The sequence below is a fragment of the Psammomys obesus genome, unplaced genomic scaffold, assembly GCF_907164565.1.
Source record: "Psammomys obesus unplaced genomic scaffold, mPsaObe1.curated_primary_1811, whole genome shotgun sequence".
NCBI classification, from domain to species: Eukaryota; Metazoa; Chordata; class Mammalia; order Rodentia; family Muridae; genus Psammomys; species Psammomys obesus.
In genome coordinates, this window is record NW_026596064.1 from 16,962,540 (window position 1) to 16,979,581 (window position 17,042).

The 17,042-nt window shown below is 46.5% G+C and overlaps 1 protein-coding gene across 1 annotated transcript in view; it reads right to left on the bottom strand.

The window, feature by feature from the left end:
- The window catches only part of Arhgap31 (Rho GTPase activating protein 31), a 111,414-nt gene that overhangs the window by 37,252 nt on the left and 57,120 nt on the right, over window positions 1–17,042 (bottom strand). Inside the window, exons 2-3 of the mRNA XM_055624826.1 lie at window positions 5,006–5,108; window positions 1,822–1,966 (exon numbers count right to left, since the gene is read on the bottom strand). Coding sequence (XP_055480801.1) covers window positions 1,822–1,966; window positions 5,006–5,108 — 248 coding nt within the window. The remainder of the gene's footprint in view (window positions 1–1,821; window positions 1,967–5,005; window positions 5,109–17,042) is intronic.

The following is a 17,042-nucleotide window of genomic DNA, read 5'->3' on the forward strand; positions in this document are numbered from 1 at the left end:
TTCCTTCCTTCCTTCCTTCCTTCCTTCCTTCCTTCCTTCCTTCCTTCTTCCTTCCTTCCTTTTTAAGATTTATTTATTTTTATTTATATCTATGTAATTGGTTTGTTTGCATTACGTGTGTGCAGGGGACCCAAGGAAGCCTGAGGGTGTCAAACCTCCTGGAACTGGAGTTACAAGTGGTTTTAATGACTGAACCCTGAATCATCCTCCCTAGCCCTCCCAAGCCTTTCTTAAAATACACTCGTGTATCTCCCCCCTCCCCCCACTTTTCAATTCTCGCTGTGGTCTTGTTCGTGTATCATTGAAAACACTTAATTCCACTGTTTTTAGGTTCTAAGCTCAAGTCCTAAGAATAATTTATTCATTTATTTTTGCTTGATTTGGAATGAAAGAGATTTTCACGTGGTCAAAGTTTATTGCAGGATGTTGAGAAACGTCCTGTTGCTCCAGTGGAGCCCAGGTCTGGTCGGTTTTTTCCTCTGTGGTGCTCGCTCAAGCAGTCCCCTGAGCCCTGCCTTCAGCACTCTGCTGGCCTTGCAGAGATGCGTGGGTGCCCCATGAACCATCCACAGTGCTCCTCTGGGTTGTACTCATTTCTGTCCTTTCCAGACTAAGTTCTGCGATCTAGTATTTCAGGCAACTCCATCCCTCTCTCCTTTCGCTTTCCCATTAAACCACCTAGTCTAAGCAGGCAGATGTGTTATGTCATATTTTAGGGTTTTTTTTAAAGATTTATTTACTTATTATTTATACAGTATTCTGCCTGCATGTACACCTGCACGCCAGAAGAGGGCACCAGATCTCATTACAGATGGTTGTGAGCCACCATGTGGTTGCTGGGAATTGAACTCAGGACATTTGGGAGAAACAGCTGGTGCTCCTAACCTCTGAGCCATAAATATAAAAATATTTTATATGTTTTTATTCATTAAAAATTTTAATTAACATGATTGGTATGAGCTTTGATTATAACGCTTTCAAACAGTACCTGTTCCCGTTGAGTCTTTGCCCTCTGCCTCAGCCCCCTTTTCTCCTTTCACCCACTGGAGAAGAGTCTCCATCATCTTCTCCATCATCTCACATATTTCCTGGTACCCTCCCCGACTTTCTGCACCCCTCTTTTCCCCTTTCTGGTCTACACTCTAGTTTCCTGGCCTGTGCGCGCACACACACACACACACACACACACACACACACACACACACACGCTATGTCCTTGCAGCTTGGACGCAGCTGTGCTGCTCTTGTGTCAGCAGCCCACCGGCCTATCCCATCCTCTCCCCACCCACCCAGCCCAGGTGCTTTTCTATGTCCTTTCTCTTCTTGGCTTTCCGACCTCATCTTTTGATGTTGTGGGGTGGGCCGTGAGTTCTGTCTCCCTTTTCTACCTACTGGTCTCTTTCCCCAAGTCCCCAGAGCAAGCACAGAAGGAACTCTCTTTTGAAAAACCATCATGGTGTGTATAGCAACACCAGGGGCCTGAGGTCCCTGCCCTGCCTCTGCTGTGTGACCTTGGACCAGCCACTTCACTTCTTCGGCTCTCAGTTTTCTCCCTGTACAATGAGGCGCGTTCAGTTGAATAAACATAGAAATAACTTAACCCAGTTCTCAAAACAAACAGCATCGTTCTGAAGATCCAGGGAGGGCACAGTTAGCAAACAGTCCCGCCGCCCTCCTCCCCTCCCCTCGCCTAAGTCCACCACTGCGCTACGATAATGCCAACCAGCTGGTGAGTGTGTTATCGTTCTTTCAGTGTTGAGACGGCCCCTGGCCAGCCCGAGCAGCCCACCCGCTAACCACGATGGAAACGCAAACACTCACGGTGAATTTCTCATAGAGCTCGTAGGTCAGGAGAGGGTTGGGCAGCTCCCTGAAGTACAGCTTGCACAGGGAGCCCACGCAGTGGATGTCTTGGAGGTACACTTCTCGCGTCAGATCTGGACATTGATCTGAGCCAAACTCTTGCCTGAAACAACACAGACGAAGACATAACAATCCCAGGGCACATGCGCTCGGGGCAGCAGCTTCCTGGAGGCTCAGGGTGAAAAGAACCTAACTGCTGGTCAGCCCGTTCTCTTCCCCTCCCCCCGCCCCTTCATTCATTTATTTATTCGCTTTACATTCTAACCGCAACCCCTCCTTCCAATTCCACATCCCACCTTCACATCTCCCTCCCCCAACTCCCCATTCCCCTTCCCACTCCCACGGGTACCAACCCGCCCTGGCACATCAGGTTGCAGCAGGACTAAGCGCATCTTCTTCTTCCGCTTAGGCCAGACAAGGCAGCCCAGCCAGGGCAAAGGGATCCAGAGGCAGAGACAGCCCCCTGGTCCAGTTGTTAGGGGACCTACATGAAGACCAAGCTGGACATCTGCTACCTCTATACTCTTGACCTCCATCCTACTCTAGGCACCAGGAGGCGGTTGGAGAGACACCGCTTTTGGAGGCTGAAGCCTTCTTGGAGGTTGGCTGTGACTGGAGGTCAGAAGATTCATTTGCCACCAGGCGTCCCCATGGCACTGTATCTGTGTCTCGGCCATGGGCACCGGGATGGTAGAAAAAGCTTGCCAGAAACAAAGCCTACCGAGATTTCAGTTCTTCCAAAGCATTACTCAAACCGAAAACTCTATTTTAGCAGTGCAACCCCAAACTGGGAAGTGGGAAGTGGGGTGAGGTGCGGCTGGCCAGGGTGGGGGCGGTGGTCAGGTGTTTTCACTCATCTCCACACTCGTGTTACAAACTCGATTCATCTGGATGCTCAAACCCAAGGTTTGAGGACCTAACTCAACTATCTCTCTGACGCTCAGCAGAACCTTTAGTGGTAACTCTGTCACTCATGTGCTCTGACTGACTTAAGGGATTCACTGTGGGGTTGCAGCTAGGCATCTGCTGGTTTCTTTCTTTCCTTTTATTTCATTTTCTTTCCTTTTGCTCCATGTTGTTTGAAACAGGGTCTCATGGTGTAGGCCAGGCTGGTCTTGAACTCATGTCATTACTCCTTTAGCCTCCTGAGTGCCATCAGCTCCAGTTTAGGCTTGGTGTCAAATTAGAAACTATTTCCTTACAAGGTTACATGAAAGCACTGCCTTAAACTGTACATACTTGTAAACTACAAATATGGTTTAATGTAATTATTTAATTTAATTCTGATACGGGGTTTCTCTATGTAGGCTTGGCTGTCCTAGACTCCATTTGCAGACCAGGCTGGCCTTGAACTCACAGCGATCTGCCTGCCTCTGCTTCCCTGAGTGCTGGGACTTAAAGGTGTGTGCCACCATGCCTGGGGGACAAAAATGGTTTTTAAATGATAAGTTTAACTTTTAATATAGAAGTTAATCTTCTAAGTGTAGTCCTTGGTCAGTAAGGTAGTAATAAATCCCACAGGACTCTGAGAATCAGCATTTTCAAGGCAGCGCATTGCCTACTTCTACTCTGGCTCTGCCTCTTCAGAGAGGAGCAGGAAGCTTTCCAGTCCTGTAAGAATCTGAAGGCAACTCACGAGCCTCGAGAAGAGAGAGACTGTGCCAGGAATCTGTGGACACATGTGAGTGTGTTTCTCTGAGAGCAGAAGAGAAGACTCTAGAATGCATTCGTTTTGCCCAATTGTTTTCCTGGTCAAGGCTAAGACAACCTCTAAATGAAAAACACTTGCCTCCTACCTAAGTGTTTTTCTGGGATGCCAGTTGCGAGGTCATGAGCTTCAGATAAGAGTCAACCTCAAAGAAATACTGCTGGGAGTGAGGCTCAGTGGAGCACTTGGCTCAAAAGCTCGAGGCCCAGGGCTGATCCCCAGTTTAAAACAAACAAAACAAAACTCGCTGTCAGTAAAATTCTAAGGCATGCTTCTGGCATGAATGGTGGCACACACCTGTAATCCCAGGACTTGGGAGGATGAGGAAAGAGAATTGTAAGCTCACAGCCAGTCAGGTACAGAGTGAGACTCTGTCTTAAAACACAAACAAACCACCCCGACAGCTGGGTGTGTGGGTGCACACCTTTAATCCTTGTTCTTGTGAGGCAGAGGCAGGTGGATCTCTGTGGGCTTGAGGCCGGCCTGGTTTACAGAGTGACACCCTGTCCCAAAACAAACCAAGACAAGACCCCAAGAACAGCAACAACAAAAAGCACACTTCCAACTTAAATTACACAGATTCGTGAAAGCATAGTATTAGAGCACTTGGTTAGCACACACAAGGCCTTGGGTTTCATCACAGCACCACAGTCTTTTTTTTTTTTTTTTTATACTTTGCTGGGTGGTAGTGGTGCATGTCTTTAATCCCAGCACTTGGGAGGCAGAGGCAGGCTCACTCTGTCCACACAGTAAGTTTGCCTGGCTGCTTCTTATCTTTTTAAATGAGATAGGATACATCCACACTATTATAAATTACTTATACATCATTCATTAAAAAAAAAATTAGTGCTGTATGGAGGAGTTGGGGGGCCACATTTGTCATTGATTGTATGTATGATTGTATGTCACAGGACAACTTTGTAGAGTCGGTTCTCTCCTACTTACGGTAAGCTCCAGAGATCAAAAGACTCTTGGCCAGCAAGAGTCTTTACCTGTAGAACCATATCATCGGCCCCAAGAAACTTAACGATATCAGCATCAATTAGAGAAATGTTCAGTTTATGCAACCATCTAAACTATCAGTAGTGTATCTGAAAAAAACCACCTAAGGGCCTCAGAATTCTGAGCACTATGCAAGGGACCCTAATCTAACCGGGCTTTGGAAAAGCATGTTTCCTGCACGTAATTTAGATTAAGTGAGGCAAGCCTAGCCCATCAAAGAAGCATAAACCCTGCCCAAGACAAAGAAAAAGGCATTTTCATTGGAAAGAACTCCAACAGGCTCGGAGCCTCCTCATTAGAGTTAGAACTGCCAGGCAGCTGCACCTCCCAGAGACCATCTTTCAGGTTTCTGGCATTCCCCAAAACTTCCAGCAGAGACATAAGGAATGAAGGCCCGCTGGAGGAGGATTCTTGGTTCTTCTTTTGGCTTACCTCAGCCGCTGGATGTTTGAGGTGACACCTGAGAGGCGGTAGATTCCATCCACAATGCCGTGGGTCTCTATAAATTCAGCACAGCTCTTTAGCACATACGGAACTGCGTATAAGAAGAGAAAAACAGCCAAGTGTTAGATGTAAATCTTTTCTGTAAACACACCACCTAACAGCCCAGGTAAGTTCAAAGAGAAATACTACAAGGGACTCAAAAGAGCTACAAGCAGGAGCAGTTGCTTATAAGTGGCAGACAATCTTCCTTAGGGATTTAATAAAGTTTAAAATACTTTATATTTTTAATTTTTTTTTGGTATTTTGAGTCAGGGTTTCTCTGTGTAGCCTTGGCTGTCTTGAAATTCACTCTGTAGATCAGGCTGGCCTCAAACGTAGAGCTCTGCCTGCCTCTGCCTCTCGAGTGCTGGGATCAAAGACATGCACCACCACCACCTGGCTTAAATGCTCTCTAAATTTTTAAATAATACTTAATAACTTTTATTTATTATTAAATAAATTAAAAACTTTAAATAAAACACATTTTAGTTAAATAAAATATATTTTAAAACTTTTTAAAATTTAATTTATATATTTATTTATTACAATTTATTCACTTTGTATCCCCGCTGTAGCCCCCTCCCTCGTCTCTTCCCAGTCCCACCCACACTCCTTTTCCTCCCCCTATGCCCTTTCCCTAGTACCCTGATAGGGGAGGACCTCCTCCTCTTCTATCTGACCCTAGCTTATCAGGTCTCATCAAGGCTGACTGCATCATTTTCCTCTGTGGCCTGGCAAGGCTGCACCCCTCAGGGTGAGGTGATCAAAGAACAGGTCACTGAGTTCATGCCAGAGACAGCCCGTGTACCAGTTACTAGGGAACCAACTTGGAAACTGAGCAGCCAATGGGCTTCCTTTGAACAAGAGGTCTAGGTCCTCTCCATTCACGGTCCTTGATTGGAGTATTGGTCTCTGCAGGACCCCCTGGGCCCAGATATTTTGGCTCTGTTGTTCTCCTTGTGGAGTTCCTGTCCCCTCCAGGTCTATCTCCTTCTTCTTCCATAAGGATTCCGGCACTGTGCCCAAAGTTTGGCTGTGAGTCTCAGGATCTCCTTCAATACCCAGGTGGGCAAAGTCTTTCAGAGGCCGTCTATGGAAGGCTCCTGTCCTGTTCCTTATCTTCTCCTACTTCCCTGTCTATCCTGTTTGCCCTTCTGAATGAGGATTGAGCATCTTTCCTAGGGTCCTACTTGTTGTTTAGCTTCTTTAGGACTATAGATTTTAATATGTTTATCTTATATTATATGGCTAATATCCACTTATAAGTGAGTATATTCCCTGTGTGTCTTTCTGCTTCTGGGATACCTCACTCAGGATGATCTTTTCTAGATCCCACCATTTGCCTGCAAATTTCATGATTTCCTTGCTTTTAATGGCTGAGTGGTATTCCATTGTGTAAATGTACCACAGTTTCTGTATTCATTCCTCCGCTGAGGGACATCTGGGCTATTACAAATAAAGCTGCTATGAACATAGTTGAGCAAACATCTTTATTGAATGGTGGGGTTAAATACTTTTCTTTAAAGTGTGTTTGAGGTGTGGTGGGGGTAGTGGTGCACACTTGTAATCTGAGCACTGAGAGTTCAAGGTTATCTTCAGTTACGTAGTAAGTTTGAGGATGGCCTGGGCTATGAAACCCTGTCTCGAACAAGCATACAGATGAACAAATATAACAACAGCCCCAACCCCACTCTTCATATGTCCTAAGAACGTTTTTAACAGTTTAAAAATTCGCAGACATTTTCTCTATTAGTGGGTGGTACACCCTCCTTCAAAAGGTGAGAACCCAAACCTTCCTTCTAGCCACTTATTTAAATGGGTCCTATCCAAAGGGCTCTCACGCGACCTCTCGCATGCCCACCCTCCAGGGCTCAGAGCTCTGGTGGTAGAGAATGGCTGTGTTGTTCTTTCCTGGGTTGGCCTCCAGGGGCACAGCCAGAGTGATGGAATGACCCAAGTCTTTTAGATGCACATGGGAAACAACAAGTCATTTGCTAATTGAGTCCCTTGACCCAGCTGCTTGATGTCCCCTTGTGAGAGTGCAGTGAATGGTGACTTGGTGTGGGACAGCCTGACCCTGGATACCTAGGGGTGATCCAGGTCGTCTTTGAACTAACTACGCATTGGTCAGAGCTGTGCTAGTACTCCCAGCACACACCAGTCCTTCCTTGGACTGGACTAATGCCAGATTCCTTCATGCTTATTACACAAGCTTACTCCTTCTTGCAGGTGCAAATTACACTGACGCTTTTTCATGTTGAGATAGGGCTTTGGTATACAGGCTGGCCTTGAACTCATCAAGTTTCCCTTGTGCTGGGCTTAGGCACACACCACTGCATCTGGCTTAGACTGAACCTTTGTCTGGGTAGACATTAGATGTTCAAATTCTAGGCACATTCTACCTAGACACAAGGCATTTTGCTTCAACAGTCGAGTTATTAGCAGGGTGTGGTGTCGTGCAGCTGTACTCCCGGTACTCAGGGAAGCAGAGGCAGGCGGAGGCCAGCCTGGTCTATAAAGTGAGTCCAGGGCAGCCAAGGCTACACAGAGAAATGGTGTTTCAAAAAACCAAAACCCAAAACCAACCAGCCAAACAACCAGCCAAACAAAGAACAAAACCAGTCTCATGATTGTCATGGGTGCTGGAGGGATCTCACCCAGCCAGGGCCGCTTGGACGCAAGGCAAGACCTCGATCACTGAGCTGCAGCCTCGCACTACCTAGTTCTCCGTTATGACGCCTTCGAGGCGTCTCCTTTTTCTTTCTGCTTTGAAATAATTGTAAGTTAGGCACTTAGTCAAGTTCATCATACTTCAAAATATCCTGCCCATCCCTCAAAGGCTAACACATACCAGGAGCCTCTCCCTTCAACAACACGTCCTTATTTTGCCCGTGGCTTATCCTGCAAGACGGGAACTGGGGGGAACCTTCCAGTTATCCCAGGTACAAAGAGGTCAGGGAGTGGACTTTGGATTGGAAATCTCAGAGGCCAGAGAACACGGAGGTGGATCTACTTCCTGTTAGTGAATAGATGGTGGGGGTGGGGTGCGGGAGCAGGCCCAGCTCCCAGATCCTTTCCCCATCCTTGACCAGAAAAGCTACAGTTCCATCCGTTTTGGTACATAGAAACTTTGCTAAGTCTGTGTGTCTTACTCTAAAGAGAGAAATGGAAAAAGTGCGGCTGGGGCAAACACACACACACACACACACACACACACACACACACACACACACACCTTCTGTGGTGTAAACAAGAGTTGACTCTTCCTGAACCACCGAAGCTCTTCTTCAGCTGGTCACACATGGCATATTGCTTGTGGCCGAGAGGGCAGACTTAGATGCCAAACTGCCTTTGCGGCCTGGGATTAAAACCAACAGTGAAGGCAGCATGGATATTAACCTCACGCTAGGACTGAAATTACCCTTCACTTAGCCCAGAGCCTGGATATCAGAAGCATTCTGCGACGACTGTCTGTGGCCGATGTACAGCCCCAGTCCCAGGCTTGCCAGCTGTCCTGGATTCTCACCCTGGACCAGGTGGGAAGGTGCAGGTCTCCATTACTTTCAGCGATGGGACGGGAGTCACTGCATCTCCTTACGTAGGGCAGCCAAGTGTGTCCCCTAGTGTGTCCCCACAGCTGAAAAGCCACTGGCTTAGTGCAGAGCTTGTGAAACACAGACCAGACGTGCACACACATTGGGGGGGGATCTTGTCAACATGCGTATTCCAGTCTGGTGGGGAGGTGGGTGGAGGCAGTGTCAGAGAATTTACTTTTTGAACAGGCTCTGAGGTGACACAGTGCTGCCAGCCTGAGGTGCGTAGCAGAGGCTTAAGGAGAAGTGGCTGCCTGGGCCACTGAGAGTTTAATCCTGGGGCTGAAAGAGAGGTGGCTGAGTAGTCATCAGAGCATCCTGCTCCCGGGGGAACTGAGTTGGCTTCCCAGCACCCAGAGTGCCTCACAACCACCTGTTGCACGAGCCCCAGCAGATCTGACAGCCTCTTCCGGCCTCTGCGGGGAACCCTCCCAAACACGGCATTCAGACACTCAGGCATGCCCACGCACTTAGGCGCGCGCACATGGCAAAAACCACTTCACTAAGAGTTCAGTCTCCGAGTCCCAGTATTCGTTGGAACTGCTGTTTCCGGAGTCCAGCTACATCAAGGACAGTTTAGAATTCTGATCAGGGTCGAATCCTGATAGAGGGCTGAGTGGCTACAAATGGGGGAGGTAGGGGAGTGGCTGGAGCTTGGAGTCGCAGGGTTTGCTCTATCCGGGGCCCAAAGAACTTTGAGTCGCTCCCACGCAGGTTCACACAGTTGCTGGCTAGCATCTGATGTTATCATCTCTTCCCCTTGTGTCAGGGACACTTTTCTCCAACTCCCCTTTTCTGGTTTGCCTTTGTTTCCCCTGGATCAGCAATTTCGAAAGTTACCTTCTGATCAGCGCAGAGGTTTTGCTCAGACGGCTTTTGACAGAGGAGAAAGCCTTTCACCTGTCCTGTAGCGTCATAGGATCCCTTGGCTCCTTGCATCTAACCAGGCACAAGTAAAACACCGAGGAACAGTACAGCGAGTCTCTGGGATTCCTGACTCCTCCAAGGGTTTAGGGCAGAAAAGGCCACAGCGGAAGCTTTCCATGTCCCTCCAGAAGTCGTGATTCTGTGAATGGCCTCAGTTTCCTGGTGGCTAGGGTCTGGGGTTGATGAGAGTGAGTGTGAGCACAGTTCTGTTTGGTTACTGTGGGGTTGTCCAAGACATTCTTTTGGAGTGCATTATATTGCCTTTGTGTTTTAGGGGCCCAGGCATGCCCCTTTCTGTTCTTATCGCTTACTGGTCAGATTTCATCCTTCTCTGGGTCCTCATTCCTGACATTCATGCAAAGTGCGGTGAATTATATACTTCAATTAAACTGTTAATAAAAGCTGTTAATAAAAAACAGCCGGGCGGGCGCAGTGGCACACGCCTTGTGATCCCAGGACTCTGGGAGGCAAAGGCAGGTGGATCTCTGTGAGTTCAAGGCCAGCCTGGTCTACAAAGTGAGTCCAGAACGGCCAAGGCTACACAAGAAGAAACCCTGTCTCAAAAAGAAAGCAAAACAAAACCCAAAGTCAAAAACAAAACCAGCAACCCCAGGAAATGGAAATGAATTTCCAGAAGGAGAAGTTGAGGAAGAAGCTCCAGGCAGACGGGGAGGGCAAAGGAGTTCCTGTATTGTTTGAGACCATAGGAAGATTCAAGTGCCTCTGGTCAGTAAATAGTGAAGCTGATGGGGCACTAGGGCAGGAGGCAGACAAGCTGCCTAGGGAAGAAATCCTTTAGCATCACTGTGTGGGGAAGGGGGGATGGCTGCTCCCACCTAGCCAACCCATATTGATTATTAGCTACTACCGTTTTTCCCTGATCCGAAGCCCTTAGCCGGCTTTCTATTTCCATGGGTTTCCCCGTTTCAGACTTTTTACAAAGAAGGAATCTTAACAGTGGTCTCCAGATGGGCTTCCTCAACTCAGCAAGACATTTGCAGGATCCATCTGCATCACAGCACGTGTCAGGGCTTCATTCCTTTCCGTAGCTGAGTATTGTTCTAAACAAATTCTGCATTTTGCTTATCCATTGACCAGTTGGTGAAAAATTCAGCTGTTTCCACTCTTTGGCGATTATGAACAAAGAAGATTCCTCTGTGTGCATTTGTGTCTGCGTGTGTGTGTGTGTGTGTGTGTGTGTGTGTGTGTACAGAAAGATTTTTTAATATTTTTGGCTATAGGTCCAGGAATGGCAGGGTAACTCTACATTCCCTTCTTGGGGAACTGCCAGACCGTTCTTCAGAACAGCTCCCACTGGCCAGTCTAGGAGGATTCCAATCGCTCCACGCCCTTGTCAGCGCTTGTTATTGTCTGTCTTTTCTTATGGTCGTCCTCCTGGGGATGCGCTGCTATTTACTGTGGTTTGGATTTGCATCTTGATGATGACGAATGATGCTTAGCATCTTTTCCTGGGCTGAGTGGCCATTTGTGTATCTTCTCTGGACGCTGTCCTTCCGCTCAACTTTTAGGTGAATTGCTTGTCATTTTGTGCAGTCATGATGGTTCTCGAAATATCTGCTTTTGACGGGTGTTTACTTCTAAGCAGTGGGCTGTCTTTCTACTTAAATTTTTTTTTAATTAAAAAATTTTGAAACCAGAATATAATTACATTTGAGACTAGAATATAATTACCTTTCCCTTCATCCTTCCAGACCCTCCCACATACCTCTCCTTGCTCTTTTTCAAATTCATGACCTCTTTTTTTCATTCAATGTCATTATATGCATACATGTATACACACATATACTCCTAAATATAACCTGTGTATAATGTTATATGTATAATATTCATATGTATGTTTTCAGGGCTGGCCATTTGGTATTGGCTAGCCAACTGGTGCGCTCTTTCCTGACGAAGGCTATTTCTCCCACTCTCCACATTTCTTAGTTGCCTGACATTGTCTGGGTAGGGCTGAGCCTTGTGGTCCTCCCTTTATCCACTTTGGCACGTCTATTGGTGTTGCCTCTGTTTATTTCATGTCTAGGCAGTGATGTAGATGGGTATAGCTTCTAGCACTGCAGGCAGATACAATAGCACTGCAGACTTCCTGATCCTCTGGCTCTTGCGGTCTTTCTGCCCCCTTATCCACAAGGTACACCTAGTCTCAGGTGCAGGAGTGTTTTGTGGATTGGACTGGCCTCACAACTTTGCATTTTGATTGGTTGTGGTTTCCTGCAGTGGTTTCGGTCTGTTGCAAGGAGAAGTTTCCTTGATGAGGGGTGTCTTAGTCAGGGTTTCTATGGCTGTGAAGAGACACCACGACCACAGCAACTCTGATAAAGAAAACATTTAATTGGGGCTGGCTTATAGTTTCAGAGGTTTAATCCATCATAGCGATGGTGGGAAGCATGGTGGCATGCAGGCAGGCATGGTGCTGGAGGAGCCGAGGGTTATACATCTCGATCTCTAGGCAGCAGAAGGAGACTGTGTCCCATGCTAGACTTAGCTTGGGTGTATATATGACCTCAAAGCCCACCTCCACGGTGACACACTTCCTCCAACAAGGCCACACCTCCTAACAGTGCCACTTCCTGTGACCGAGCATTCAAACACATGAATCTATGGGAGCCATATTCAAACCACCACAAGAGGGCTTATCTCTAGGTATAAAGACAAATGTTTAGATTGTAGTTAGAGATTTTGCTGGCTTAGTAAACTAATGGTTGTAGGTTCTCCTGCAAGATCTATGACTTCACGGGCATTTAATAATTTGTTTTTAAAAATTTATTGATTTCATTTTAAAATCAATGTCTTTCCAGGCGGTACATGGGAACTGGGAAGGCCAAGGCAGGCAGATCTCTGTGAGTTCAAGACCAACTTGGTCTATGTAAGGATAAAGAATTCTCGGACAGCCAGGTCTACATAATAAGACCCTATCCAAAAATCAAGCAAATCAAACCAAACCAAACCAAACAACCAAAAACCACACCAAAATAAATAAAATTATCTTAAGCTAGCATACAAAGACACATATTTAGTTATATAATATTTAAAAACTCAATTTGTCACTGGCTATTTTCACACACATTTACAGTATTCTTTGAGGCAGAGAAGTGGTAAATTTACAACTTCAATTATCCATTTTTTCTTTTATTGTTTGTGATTTTGACATGAGGAAGAAGATTTATCTCTGATTTATGTTGTCTCCGTGCTTCGGTTTTCCATTATCACATGCACAGAGAATGATGCTGCCAGCAACACAAACTGCTTCTTGTCATAGATCAGGACACACGAACACAGTGACACACTGTCCTTTGGGATCTAAGCTATTATTCCACTCAAGGCTTTCCTGCAACTGCCTTAGGGCCTGCTTTTAGAAGCTGTCCACATTCAGCTCAGAACTGGAATATGGAGTCTGGGCATGGAAGCTCATGCTTCTGGTCTCAGGACCCAGGCTGAGGCAGGGGGATTGCCATGAATCTGGGATAAGCCTCGGCTCCACAGTGAGATCCAGGCCAGGAATACAGGTGCCTAGCTTATTTGAAGCTGCTGCGTTCTCCACGTACTCTGCACCTTTCCACTGCTGTGCTTTGCTGAGGGCATACTTCTGCCTTGGTCTATACCTCTTCCCCATGGGAACTCCCCCACTTGCCTAACTTGGTTCTGATGTCTTCTTCACGCAGATCTTTCTGTATGAGTGCTTTCTGTCTTGATGACACTCTCTAGAGCTGTCCAACTACAAATTATACTTATATATACACACAGGCATATATAGATAAATTTTCAGTTCTTGGATTAGCAGAGATTTGTTAAGTTTTATGACAAACTATATTGGCCCACCTTTGGGAAGAGCAGCTTTGCTGGACATGGCTAGTGGCAGGGCAGATTGGAGGGAAATTTGAGCTATCAAAATGACAAGTTCATATACTCTTTGACTCAGTGGTTCCTCTTCTAGAAGTTTATCCTACAGATACTCTCATATACATAATAAACAAACTATTTACACAGTTATTCATTATGGCAGTTTTGTTTAATAGTATAAGATTTTTCTGTTAAGAAAAAATTCACTAAGCCTAGCATAGTGGGGCATACTTTTGATCCCACATTTGAACATCAGAGGTAGGCAGATCTCTGTGAGTTCAAGGACAGCCCCCTCTACAGAGTTGGTTCCTCGTTAAACAAAATAACAAGATAAAATTTCATTAGATGAATGTAATGGTATGCCAATACCTGCTTAGTTTAGACTTAGTTTAGACAATAAGAGAAAAGATATGCATTCAGGTGTACATGAATTAATATATCTGGAAGGACATAAAACAAAGTCATAAATTCAGTCACTGACAGGAAAAGGAGCCAGGGAAGTATATCCCTTCAGAATACAGTGTCTTTAATTTTTTTTTCTAAATACAATTAACAAGCCTACTGTGAGCATGCTCTGCCCAGCACCAGGTAAAGGTACTATCTGTCTCCTTGCCGCCTCCGTTTCTAACTGTGCTCCACTGAGATGCTGGACGGTCAGAGAAGGAGGTGCTTCACAGGGCAGAAACGGCTTTAGGTGGCTTTGTGTTTGTTTTGCAGCATCTTTATTCTACACTGGAGCCAGCCCAGAAAACAGATAAAGTTCATCTCTGTTTTGAAACACGAGAGTTGAGTCTATAGAGGCGAGGCAGCCTTTTCTATGACACCACTGTGGTGCAATGCAGAACAGGGACAGCCCCAGGCTGACCAAGTTTTCCCCTTCAGGACAGGGCCTGTGAGCCACACTTGACTAAGGAGGACAGGAGAGTGGTCTTTTCTCCTTGACTGCCAAAGCAACAGAAGTTCCACCACCTCAGGCCTGCCTAGGAGTTAAACATTTTACTTAGTAACCACTTAAAGTGTCTTTGAGAAAGCTACCAAAGAATATTAAGTGGCTTTTTGAAAATGAAAAAATACTCCTAGAGCTGGGTGTGGTGGTATACCCTTGTAATTCAAGCTGGAGGCAGGAGGTCAAGGGCAGACTGGAATATGAGAAACAGTATCTACCAACTACCACCACCAACAAAACCCCAAACCAAAACATCCATCTAACCATCTAACCAACCAACCAACCAACCAACCAACCAACCAACCAACCAACCAACCAGCCAACCAGCCAATGAAAGAACCTACCTCTTTTCACATATTAAATGGCAGAGAGAAAGACACATTGGAACATTAATATTGACTGCCTCTAGATGACGGAGACTCTTGCTTTCCTGAAGAAACACTGCTTTCTAAAACCATGGTTTTGAAGAGCAAGTTAAACTAAGAGGAGCTGGAGGGGTTCCTGAGATCAGGCAACGTAATATTTGCAGAAACTCTTTCCAGTGATCCCATGAGGCGATTGCCCTCATTAAACAGAAGTGTTTGCCTAACTAGCTGGCAGAGCCTCCAAGGACCAGCTCTGCTCTGCCCAGGCTCCCTGGGAAGCCTTCATTCAGGAGCCTGTTCTACGGAGCTCAGGGACCAGGGGCTCACTGGATCTCCTCCTGTCACCTCCCAGCTCTCTGCTGCTGCATAGCCCTTGATATGGTGACTCTTAACACTTTGTATCCATTGCTGGGCACGGTGCAGTCCCTATACCCACCTTAAGGGGGAGTATTCACCCTGTTCCAGAAGCAAGGATGAAAGCTCAGAGGTGCTGAGCCACAGGCCAGCAGGAAAATATCCAGCAGAACACATTAAAGGTCTGAGGCAGGCACACACAACAAAACTGTAACCGGTTTTGCTTTTATTTTTTTATTTTTGCAAAGGCTGCACATGGTGGTGGGGTCCAGGCAGGGATTTCAAGGGTTGAACGAGCACAGGAAGTCATGGAACTCCAGCTGTATGGGAAGGGCCACGTTAGAGAGTGTGAGCCTGGATCTTCACACTTAGGGCTTACTGTGTTGTGAGACCAGTGGATAAATAAAGTCGGGGTGGAGGGTGTGTGGGGGGGGAGGTGGGGGGACTCACCAAAGCCATGCAGTGGAATTCTAACCCTGGCACATGAGTGATCTGAAGTGATGGGTATGTACCAAGTTTCTGAAGAGCGCTTGGTCAAGTGTCTGGCACATAAGAAGCACGTGGTATGTGGCAAACAGACACCGGTATAAACAAAGTGGAGACTGAGAAATAATGCGGCAAATCCCAGGAATGCTGCTCAGACCAGTCTGGTGGAAGGGTGCAGGTAAACAGGGGATTTTTGAAAAACGATGGCCAGGAATGATTGCTTTCTATCCTGATCTCTACATCCAGGTGAGTCTTTCTAAACACCACCTCGATAGCAGTATTCCTCTTTGCAAATGTGCCCCGTGGCTCCTCCAGAGTCAGTTCCAAAGCCAGGCAGCTCCCAGGCTAGATCTGCAACTGCCTTTAGGGGCAGACTCTGGAGGACAGGACTCAGGGTGTCTCTGGGTGAATGTATTGGGGTAGAGGATGGGTGTAAGGGAGCACGGTAATGAGCAGAAGTGTGGAGTATGCTGAGGCTACAGAAAGTACCCTTCTTGGGGCCTGGGGTTGGCCTAGTTCACCTTGCACACAGAAGCCACACCTGAGGATGTCTGTCTGTCTATCTCTTGACAGTAGAGGCAGCTAGACTTGTGTAATTTGAAAAGACACCCTTACCCCCCCATCTGAGAATAAGGCTTTGCTCTTAAAGGATGTATAAGGCAGGCTGCCCTTCTACCAGGCCATGGGTGGCTCGTAGGACAGAGCTCTATCAACCCAAGCACATCCCCAAGCTCCAACTTGTGAAGAACAGATCATTTAAAAGCATAAAACCCCAGCCTCACTGCTTACAGAGCGCAATTATTCTGAGCCACCAGCTAGAGACTATTTGCAGGGACGGAGGACAAAGCTCAGCTGCTGGATGGCTTGTCCAGCATGCATGAAGGCCTAGATTTGATCTCTAGCACTTCATAAGCAAAACCTGATGGCTCGTGCCTGAAATCCCAGCACTTGGGAGATAGAGGCAAGAGGTTATTCTTGTCTACATGCTAGGTTTAAGCCTAGCCTGGGCGACCCTGTCTCAATACACACGCACACCCCCCGCACGCACACACTTACTGGACAGGTGGCTTTATCGATACCAGCTTTTCAGGGAGCGTTTGAGTGAAACCTCTTCATGGGCAGTGGACAAAGAAGGCGGTCACATATACTTCCTGACAAAATGTCCCAGGGAGAGGAGGAGTATAAACTCAGGAGGCCAATGAGAGGCGAACAAGAAAATAAATCTGCTTTCTAGAAATGATGTTTCACTGACACCGGTCATCTTAAAAACGAGGACAATGAAGCCTACTTCTTCCTTGATTAGGTGCCCAGGCCACTGTTAAATGCATGTCCCTAGGGTGGTCGGGGGCAAAGATCACCAAAGCCTCATGGAACCGAAAGCCTTGTCATTATTTTATTTAATTCTTGTAACAGTGAAGAAGAGGCATTGCTTTTTTTTTTTTTTTTTTTTTTTT